Here is a 10989-nt window from a genome sequence, read left to right as displayed (position 1 = left end):
TTGCTTTGTTAGCTAGGTGAAATATTTTGTCAAACATTCACCATGATAGCTATAACATCAATATTCGTGCAAGTATCGTGGGGCCCAATCTTCACCAACATATTTCAATTTTTTTCTCACCTAAACTTAGACTTTTCCCTTATTTCAGAACCACTGTTTTATTTTTCTTCAAATATAACACATGTTTCCACAGGCCCCTTCCAATGTATGTGTAACTATGACGTCCGACTTTTGGCAAGGAATTAGCAATTGAACAGCCAAAATAATGCAGTGCTTTGGGGATGCGTGGATTATAAAACAGAAAATTTTGATGGGAAATGTGCATAAACAAGGACGTGTAAAATTTAGTGTTTTGTAGCACTTTCAACCACAGCTGATGATTGCAATATAATATCATTGATGCACATTCGACAATTTAATATCAGTGCATGAGCTATGACTAGAATCTTGACTCTACAACTTTTAGACTTCCATGCACGGAGAGGGAACATGAGAGATTATTATATCAACTCATCCAATAATGAAGAAAATTATTCCTATATATACACGCATTATCGGTCAAAATATACCTTTCTTTACGTAACTTGGTAACCAATTATATGATTTATCCACGTCATATCACTTCGCTTTTTAACCTATTGTAGTAAGAAGGATGAATTATAGAAGGGAGAGAAATAGGATTCGTTAACAATTGTTTGACAATTGAATTAACTTTGTTCCAAAAGCAATCTAAAAAAGGGTAGAAAGTTGAAATTTTCATCCTCTTTATTGACTTCTGATAATGCACTCGACTCTTTCAATCGTTATTACACACCCTCGACTATGTATGGTTTAATCTATCACTGTCTCTGTCAATCTCAGATTCCATACACGCCCTGTTAAAGGTGAGAATTAATGTTTAAAAGCTTCAGAAAGGACACCACCCATCACAATAACAGAGAGTAAACAGTACTAGTTCTTATTTGCCTATTGTGTGATGTCCATATTTGAGCCCAGCAACAAAGTATATGTAGCATATCATTTGATTCAGATACGTTATAAGGCACAGTGTTACCAAAGTGAGGTAAACATTTACGCATACAAGTTGGGTAATTCAAAATGAAGATGTATATTATATAAAGAAAGAAGGAAAAGTTGTCTCTCTGGTAACATGTGGTGATGAAATAGGGCATATTTTGATGGTTTTTCCCTCCAACTCAAAAGCTTCCAAGGTTCTTTCCCTTTGACTCATTATCACTAAGAGGACCTGTATACTGCTCTTAGATTTTGGCACAGCATAAACAACACTACCAAACTCCACAAATTTGCTTCTGAAGTGTATGGTTGTGCTAAGGATGAGACTTAAATGATGACAGATATGGGAAGATATAAAGTAAAAAGGGACGAAAATATATAATGGCCTATTATTAAAGAACTGAAAAACAGAAGTTTTGTTTTCTCTTTCATGTGCAACAGAGTTGACATTCTTCATTATATTATACTATCACTCCTTCCTAGCGCATGGCAATTGTCTAAAAATACATAGCCATTTACTCTTCGTCTATTTATTTTGTTTTTTACAAAGTTTAAAACGTCTTACCATTAAATGTTAAATAATCATTTTTTGAATTTTCACTCTATTTTTTTTATTTCTTTTATGATGGTTGGAAATTTCACGTTATCTAAAAAAATACGATGAATTTATAATGTGAGTAAATTTTACTTTATAAATTAATTTTATATAATTAAATTATGTTTAAAATTACTTTTTAAGATGATGCTAAAATTTAAAAAAACTAATTTTAATAAAATTTATCACTTGTTGTTATTATATTATTTGTTATTGAAATATAATTAATATCTAGTATCATGTACAATCATCAAATATTTATGTAGTTTTAGTTTCATATTTCTCACACACAAAATAATATATTACTAATGATTCAAAATTCACAAATGAAAATTACATTTTTACACACAGTTCATCCCATCTTACTGGTTCTTAACCTGAACAATCTCCCTCCGCTAACATAAAAAAAAAATACAAAAGGACTATCATTAATTTTTTTAAAGTACTATTAATGTTAGCAATTAAATATATCAAATTATAGAGTTGTTGGTAAGTAACTATAGTCACAGTTGTACATCAATAATGCTTAAGATTCAAGGACTGGGGCTAAGTATAACTAGTCAACAACAAATAAAAAATATCAGTTTTCTTTAAGCATATGTAACTATTTTTAAATTTAAATAAATTAATGAATATATCATTAAAGCGAATTTTTTTATTGTTAGTAATATTTAATTCAATAAAAATAAGTTTAAAATAAAAGAATTTGAAAATGTTATATTTGAATCATAATATTAAGGATGTTATTTTTATTGGTAAGAGAAGATTTAAATTCAACGTCAGGTTAGGACGGTGTAAATATAAAGTTAGTTTAGGACTTATTCTAACATTCAAATTTTCCTTATTAAAATCTATAATTAACAAAAATTACATCATTTAAAATAAAATTTAATTCCTATTTTATTGAAAATTTCAATAAAAAAAAGATATTGTTTTAAAATTATGAACTTTGTTAAAAAGAAAATTTTTAAGACTAAAATATTACCTTAAACGTCTTTCATTGATTATTGTTCTTAGTATCATGCATATTTCTCGATATTTTATGATCATCTATTCTTGTATAAAATGATTATAACAAGTGTGAACTAACCTACAAACATTCAAACATTATAACAAAATACAGAGTCATCATAATATAACAACTCACTTAAACATTACATATTTAATACAAAATCCCTCCACTCAACCCCATCAGTTATTCAAATTTTATAATTTTGTATGCTTGTATTACTTTATATTAATATTAATATTGATGGAGTTTTAGAGAAATACATTTGACGTTTCCAACTTACCTGATCTTCCTGTGACATTTTGTGGACGAAAAGATAAGTGGATAGGAGTTTAAGGAAATCCTTAAATGAAGACTTTTATGGTTGTCATGTTTGAATATTTAAAATCTTATAAATGGTGAATCGATGTCCTTTGAATGTAGTCAATCAATTATATCTTAAAAAAGGTAATCACAGTTTGATCCACCACATAAAAAAGAAATAACAAATTCTAGAAGTATCTAAAGAACACAACAATGTCATAATTTAAGCATTACAAGATAGGGATAAAAATGTAAAATATGATTAGTGAAGAAAACATATTTTTTAAGTAGTGAAGAGAATAGCTGTGTTTATGGATTTAAAAAAAAAATAAAAAATACACAAGAAATGCAAGAAAAGAAATAAAGCATCAAAGTTCGTCTTCTTTGTTACTTTAAACCTCTATTTTTAATGTAACATGATGATGATATTATTAATTTTATAATAATTATTAGTAAAACATGTTCTTATATTATTATATCGTAACAAAATCATTACTATAATTATAATAATTTCTTATTAATTAATTACGTTAATAGTTTAACATAGTTAAACTCGTTTTCATGTTTTAAATGTGATTAACATGTAGGTGTCAAAAGGAATGAAATTCTTTTTCTATCACTACCAGAAGAATCTGGATCTGTGACCTGTAATTACATAAAAATAACTAATACCCTTTGCTATTTATACTTTCCAATTTATTAAGTATACCTCCTTTAACTATCCTTTCTTTCTTATTTGTTTATTTATTTGTCTGGCTAGTTCATACTTGTTCAAACTTTTTTTCTTCTGTAAACACTATCTTCATTTACGAACTTTTTTTATGAATGTGATTCTTTTGTCTTCCAATTCGTCTATTTGTCAAACATTTTAAAAAAAAATTATTTCTCAAAATTTCTTCTTGTTTTTGGAAATTCTATCAATTATGTACTATTTTAGAAAAGGATTTTCATATTAGTATTTTTTTAAAAGTCATGCATACATGTGACTGTCGAATATGCATTATTAATATCGAATTTAAAACACTGTAATCAAGGAATAGAATAAGATTTTGAAAATATACAAACAAGTACGGAAAAATATTATTATATTTATATGGAAAAATATTATTATATTTATATAAAAACATATTTTTATAATAAAAACAAAAAGGATACGAAAACGTATTTGATGAATTGAAATGGGTAAATTGAAAAAGTCTAACAAATATATCATCAATCCAGAGTAAAAAGGCCCAGTAGCACATGCGTTCCTGCATCCCCATCCAACATCTCTCAAACACTAAAAAAATAATCTGATTATTAACAAGGTTTATTTTATAATCATCACTGCAAATTCTCAGCTGAAGTTTGTAACATAACTTTAACTTGTAATGAGACAAACTCTCCTCTTAATTTTTCACTTACTAAGATCTTAATTTCATTGTCCTTGCCTCTTCATTTTCAGTCTTATCCAATAATGAAGATGAAAATCATAATATGTAACGAGATTATTAGTTCTATCCTTGTATATTAATTCTTAATGACAAGTATTTATCCCTTGTTGGTGAGAGGGTTTAGTTGATAGAATCTCTTCACACAGGCTAAAGAAAGGTTGGAAACTGTTTTCAATCTCTTAAAGTATGTCTAAGCAAGTTCGTATTTTCACCAATGATTCTCATGTTGGTGCTATTCCTCTAATCCAAAAAAAGTAAGTTATAACAAGGATACATAGGTTTAGCCAACATTAACTGCCACCGTTTATCATAGTATGTACAGTTATCAACCATACAGATGAGATGGTTAATTATTTCCAAGATGTACCATCTGCAATTTATATCCCCATCATATTTAGTTTCTAGTCATGCCTGACTGACTAAAGTTATATAAATACTAATTAGTTATATCCTTCATCGTCTGATAGTAGGGCCTCTGTACAGACCTCTCCTGACAACCAGGTTTTCAGGTGCTTGAATCTCTTCTAACCAGGTCACTTCAGATGCTTTTACCCCACAACACTCATCCAGGTCAACACCTTTAACAGTAACACAAATGCTTCAGAAATTATTGCAAGATTGAAACATGGGGTGGGAAGAAGAAGATAATAGAAGGAAGACAAGTACCTGGAAGTTCTTTCCTAGGTGACTTCCTGAAATATGAGCAGTGTCTTCCATCTTCTGATGAATAAGGAGGAGAAAGAATGTCAAAGAGAGCACATGGGGTTAAAGCTTTAAAGCAATGAATGTTGCCACCCTTGTTTGGATGTAGAATTGTTGTGTTACAGGGTGCACTCATCTGACAATCTTTCACTAGTTTTGCTGGTCTTGCTGCAAAAGTACAGAAATCTTGAATCTCTTTTCTAGTTTAGCAAATACTTTAAAAACAGGAATCGAGCAAAAAATAATTGTTTCTTGAACTAACATAATGGGTATCTTGGGATTAAAGACATCACCCATCAAACCATCTAAGCAGCAGCAAAGTAAACGAAACATCTATATTAAATTAGCATGCATCAATATGGAAATTCATAATTCACTATGGTAGCATGCATCTTTACATGCCAACCAAATAACTCAGTCACAGCATTTTTACTGAAAACATCAAAATAACATCCACCAATGGAACTCTGAAAGCAGGTTTCCTAGATAAAATTATCTTGTGGTCATTCAAACACCATGCATCGGTCTCTCATCCACCTACTAAACCTTAAGAGCCCAAACCAATCTATGGTGCTTACATACCCATGCCCACGGGTATGCACCCGACCCACTCTTAGAGCTCCTGGGGGTTTGACTACCTATATAAGCACTGAAAAAGGTTTAACTCCAAGTATGTTCTCTTTTTTCTGTTTACACTCCTATCCCCGTCATTGCTCTTATAGATTAACAAGAATGTCAGAATGTTCTTAGGGTATCCTGTTCTGATCCAGTCTATGACTAGTGTCCACTATTGCATATCAGCATGAAGCTATCCAATCTCATTCAGAAGTCTCAAGATCATCCCATCAAATATACAAAGTCAGGAAAACTTGTAATTTTAAAAAATTTTAGAAGCTCTATGTTCAACTCTAAAAGCCAAAATCAAATCCATCAAAAGATGCAGCAAAATGAAAAAATATATCAGAAACAAAGTTTGAGCATGACATTTATATAACATTTATATAGTCCACTCGAACCATGCCACGTGATGTCTCCTAATATATAGGAATTTCAGGGAAAATTACAGAGTTGATAATCTGCTACAGTGTTAATGACAATACTAGCCTTCAATTGCCATAAAAAAGTGAAAGGTTTACAGCTGTCTTCAACAGTTTGTCTGGTAGGGACACCTTAAACAACTGAAATTATGACTAAGAAAAACTTTCATCCTTAGAGAATAACAAATTCCAATCAAATAAATTCACCATAGATTAACAAAGACAGTTTTATAATAATTCAGAAAAAGATGTTCTAAACCTTGATCAACCTAATGGTGGCTCAAATGCAACGCCTACGCTCTTACGTATCTTTAATTCACACTATAAATCATAAAAAACATGTTATTATGTCACCAGATCTGAACGGGGAGAATATTATAAAATAGAAACAATAGTAATGTGATTGAGAATTGTAATATAGAAAAGGGTCCAGAGAGTGAAATCAAATTTCATTGCACACAGTTATACCTCATTCTTTAGCCCAAGGATATTCACAATGCACACAGTTACAGATAACATTTATCCTTAGGTTATGCACAATTTTATAATGCAATATTGCCAAACAATTTCAAATAAATATATATATAGGAAAAACTACATAAAAAAAAACACCATATATTTACCTTCTAATGCTTACAATTATAAATACTTTTATTAAAATTATGAAATCATAGTTAGACTACAATTAATGTGTGCTTCAACATTTCAGAGATTAACTTCACCAAAAGGATAGGCCAAATTTATAAACGATGTAAGTTGAAAGCATAGTAGACACTGGAAAAAGAAATAAGGAAATAGATTACAGATAAAAGGTCTATAATCAACTTCAAATGAAAACTAACATTTTTTTAATCAAAACATATATTCATTTGAAGAATAGAAGTTTGAGTATCAAAAGTTGCAAGACTTGGTTTTTATTTAAATATAGCCAACCTCTTAAGCAACACTTTGACACTCATGGTGTCATTGAACCATCTTCTCAGATGATATTGATGGTAGTAATGAATGACTAGTGGGAGAAATGGGAGGAGATGGCAAGGATACCAAAGAGGTTTTGATTTTTTGATGATGACATGACAACAATTGGACTTGTCAAGATATTGCCAATTTAGCCGATGTGCATGAGTCTTTGGTTTAGAGTAGGCAGGGAGAAAGACAAGGGATAGGTGCTGCTGCACTTTCAAGCCAAGCATTGTAAGTTGATGAAACTGTCCAAAGCGAGAAAGAGGAAACGATCTACAGATGTCACAGTAGTTATGATGTTAATGAAGAAGATTTGGATTTAGAAGATGATTGACAATTTCTATTTCTCGTCTAGTGTCTAGGAGACTCGGAAACTTGTATTTGGTTGATATTTACTTCTATGTTCTATTTAAGACATCTATCATGTATGGACGGACACCTATGACTTTTTCCTGATATACATTGGCTAAAATAGAGTTGCTGAATTGCTGCTTTATATGTGTAATTATGTATGATTCTATTTCTGTTAAGGGAGTTTTGCTGACTGTCAGTCTCATATCTATGATTCTGTTTCTGTTAAAGGGAGTTGCTGACTTGCTGTGATATTTGTATGATTCTGTGAATAAAGTTGTTACACATTTGATTCATCCAATGTGTGACTATATGAAGATTCCCTGCTATATAGGACTATATTAAAAGAATTAAGAATAGACAATTGGTGTCCCGCTATATATATTGCACAGCTTTAGCTATTTCAGGGTCTGCTGTTATATAGAATTTAAAGCATTGGGTTGAACACATAACAGATGGCAAAACTTATTCAGCCAAATAATTGAAAGATGATATTTAAGCAAAACTTTTCTAATGCAACTACATCTTAGGCCAATAATTGTTATTGCTTTATAAAAGTCTGAAGCATGTGTTCATCACCTTGAGATGGATCATCTGACCCAGGTAAATCCAGCCAGTCATATGACCTTACATGTAAAGAACCATAAAGAAGCTTGCTCAAAACAGTCATTCCAGGATGATTATGAAGCGGGATAATAGAACCTGGAGCCATACAAAATATTCCCATCTGCAAAAGAAAAACTACACCCTTATTATCCAACCTCCACATCTAAATTCAGAAAGGAAGACTCCAAACAAATTAATAAGAAGACTGTCAAAAGATCTAAATAAAAAGCTTACAGAGAATTTGTCACATTCATGCAAGTGGATGTACTTGATAGGAGGTGGATACGGATAACTAACGTTACGCCCCTTTTTGCCATTAGTACCATTCAAAGAACCTTTCCATCCACGCACCAGTTGTGCCTCTTGTTCAAGACCCACATTAGAAGGCTTCAAGTCATCTGGCATGGAAGTGAAATTAACGATAAAGATTAAACAAGGACACACTCTTCACTGTGAAACAGATAGCAATTTAACAAGCATCTAAAATCAGGCGCTGCATTATACATTTCACAGAAAATTATAGTGGAACATTATCTAGGGTAGATAGTCATTGTACCTAAAAGGGCTCGAACTTTTTCGAGAGCTTCTTCTGAGATGGGTCCCTCAGGAGACAAAGATGCCTTGCAAGTATCATATAATTTCTGAACAATTGGCATTATGTAGCAACCAAGTGCCAGCCAATGCTTCTAAACCAATCTGAATATGCAGTGTTTGATGAATTTTAAGAATCTAATGAAGCAAGATGAGGTGGATGTAATGTTAACTTGGATCCAAAACGGCACTTGGTCACTTGACTTTATATCGAAAAAGTAAAAGAAACAGCTTCCTTTCTACGCAACAAAAATACATTTGCGTAACTGATCAGCTCAACTCCATTCCCAAGCACCTTGACAAGGGAAAAATTTACCACAAAATCAGAATAAAACGAGTTCAAAGCATATCATATAACGCCTGTGATGAAGTGCAAGGGGGGAATGTAAAGAGGTACAATACATCGTAGAAAGAGAGAAAACCCATTTTGGAAAGATGAGTTTGATGAGGAAATAAAGATGGGAGAAGAAGGTTTGAATGAATGTCATACATGAAACAGCTCTCCCTCGGCCTGACTGACGACAACATGGGGGTGGGCACTGAAGAGGGACCAGAACAGAACAGAGCAGACAACAAAAGACACTTGCACAAAACCAGATGTCGCTTTTAGAATACCACCAGCTATGTTTTGATGGTTTTCCTTTTTTTCAAGAAAAAAGATAAAATGATAGAAAGTGAAAGAACTATATAAGGTGATAGAACAAAAAACATTATTATTAATATTGTAAGCAAAATGACTTTTTTTTTAAATCTTACAGCTAATTATTTGAAATATAATAATGTAAAATTAAGGTGAGACTAAATCGAAAATCACAATAAGAATATATTATTTTATGTAAAAATTATTCTTTTAATTGTTTATTGATAGCGGTTAACTTTTTGTAAAAGATGTTAAAGAAGGATGTATTTTTTTAGGGTATTTTATTTTTTAACAGGTATTATTGATTTTATTAGTAGATGCATTAAAATTAATGAAAGAGTGTATTATTTCACTTTTCAATAAAAAATAACTTCTATTTCTGTGTCATAATTCGTTTTATCCACCGCAATTAAGGAATATAATAAATTGATCTTATTATAAATGTAATTTTTTGCTATACCCTTTATTTCTCATGTTATTCGCTCAAACATACATATTATAGGGAATAAAAAAAAATCATTTTAGTATACACATTTTTTTTCAAGTTTATTTTTATTAAGTAACACGTGTTTTCACTGGTATTTATTAATAATGAACAGTGAATAATTTGCATTGAAGATAAGTAAAGAAGTAGGTTTTAAATTAGAATAATTGCTTATCTTGGATTTGATTTGTAGAAAATACTAGCAAGACATTAGAAACAATATAAGATGCCCTTATAAAAGAAAAATAGAAAATTTGTCTGTACAGTGTCTAACTCCAATAACTGAATCATGTTGGAAGTTAAAAAATGACGATTTTGAAGTCAGGTTTTGCAAATTGAACCATCACTTTAGTCAGCATTGGAAACATTGTATGGACACTGCTTTGCACGGCCTTCCAAAATTATTTAATTTAAGTTTCAAAACTATTGAACAAATAAATTTTATTTTATTTTGTTATAATTTGAAAAAAAAAAAGAGTTATCATCATTTTTATTTTATTTTTTACATCTTTTCTTTTTGTTATATTTTGTTTAATCTATAAATAAATTTTATAGAAATCCTACTTATTTTATAGAAACAAGTTTTTTCAATGCAAATTATTCATAAATCCTCCTTATGTTTTCATTAACGGGTCATTGATAAACAAATTATAAGTTGTTCACTTGATGAAATATAACATGTTTACAGTGAATGAGTGGTTGCTTTGGATTAAAATAAATTTAGCACCAGTTATAATGTAAAAAAGAAAATAATTAATGTGTCTTATGCAATAGTTCATTTTTGTGAGATTTACATCCAACTTTTTAATTTACTTATTTAAATGGTATGCATTTTTTTAATATATATCATTTCTAGTATCTCTTCATGATTTAACACTTAGAAGAAGAAAAAGGAAAGAATTTATGTTTTATCTATCATATTTATTATTATTAACATTTGACACATAAAATATATTATAAAAACTACTTAAAAAAATTTAGTTGACTACTTAGATGGGACAACTTTTAAATAATTTCATGATATCATTTTTCTTATATTTTCAAGATTATATTTAGATTCAATCTCACAAAACATCTAAACGAGAAAAAAAAAAGTAAAACTGAGAATAAGAATGTAACAGAGTGCGAATGAAAGAAAAACTATACAATACTCTGATTGATATACCACTTTGAAAATAGTGTTGAGATCTTTTTTATAAGTAATTAGTTTGATATAATATCCCTTTTTTTAAAAAAATTAGGGTCAACTTAAAAAAAATCT

At 30.1% G+C, this 10989-nt stretch overlaps 1 protein-coding gene across 2 annotated transcripts; it reads right to left on the bottom strand.

Moving 5' to 3' along the window:
* Positions 1-4559: 4559 nt before the first annotated feature.
* LOC108341020 (plant cysteine oxidase 5) lies at positions 4560-9251 on the bottom strand. Of its 2 annotated transcripts, none has more exons than XM_017578623.2 (6): positions 9095-9251; positions 8570-8899; positions 8248-8411; positions 7987-8134; positions 5021-5224; positions 4560-4932 (listed from the first exon to the last, which is right to left on the bottom strand). In XM_017578623.2, the coding sequence occupies exons 2-6, from the start codon at positions 8667-8669 to the stop codon at positions 4808-4810; spliced, it is 741 nt and encodes a 246-aa protein (XP_017434112.1). In that variant the 5' UTR covers positions 8670-8899; positions 9095-9251; the 3' UTR covers positions 4560-4807. The 2 variants fall into 2 exon arrangements, with proteins under 2 accessions (XP_017434112.1, XP_017434113.1); XM_017578624.2 differs by having other exon boundaries at positions 9007-9226.
* Between the last annotated feature and the right edge of the window lie 1738 nt (positions 9252-10989).

The sequence above is a fragment of the Vigna angularis genome, chromosome 6, assembly GCF_016808095.1.
Source record: "Vigna angularis cultivar LongXiaoDou No.4 chromosome 6, ASM1680809v1, whole genome shotgun sequence".
Lineage (NCBI taxonomy): Eukaryota > Viridiplantae > Streptophyta > Magnoliopsida > Fabales > Fabaceae > Vigna > Vigna angularis.
Note: the sequence above shows the minus strand (reverse complement) of the source record. Positions and strands in the feature narration are given on the sequence as shown.

Bases quoted from the DNA above. Each gene is read 5' to 3' on its own strand.
- LOC108341020 (XM_017578623.2), bottom strand. From the start codon at position 8,669: ATGCCAATTGTTCAGAAATTATATGATACTTGCAAGGCATCTTTGTCT. The intron at 8,412-8,569 runs GTACAATGACTA...CTTCCATGCCAG, and splicing joins AAAAGTTCGAGCCCTTTTAG to ATGACTTGAAGCCTTCTAAT. The intron at 5,225-7,986 runs GTGATGAACACA...GTACTTTTGCAG, and splicing joins GTCAGATGATCCATCTCAAG to CAAGACCAGCAAAACTAGTG.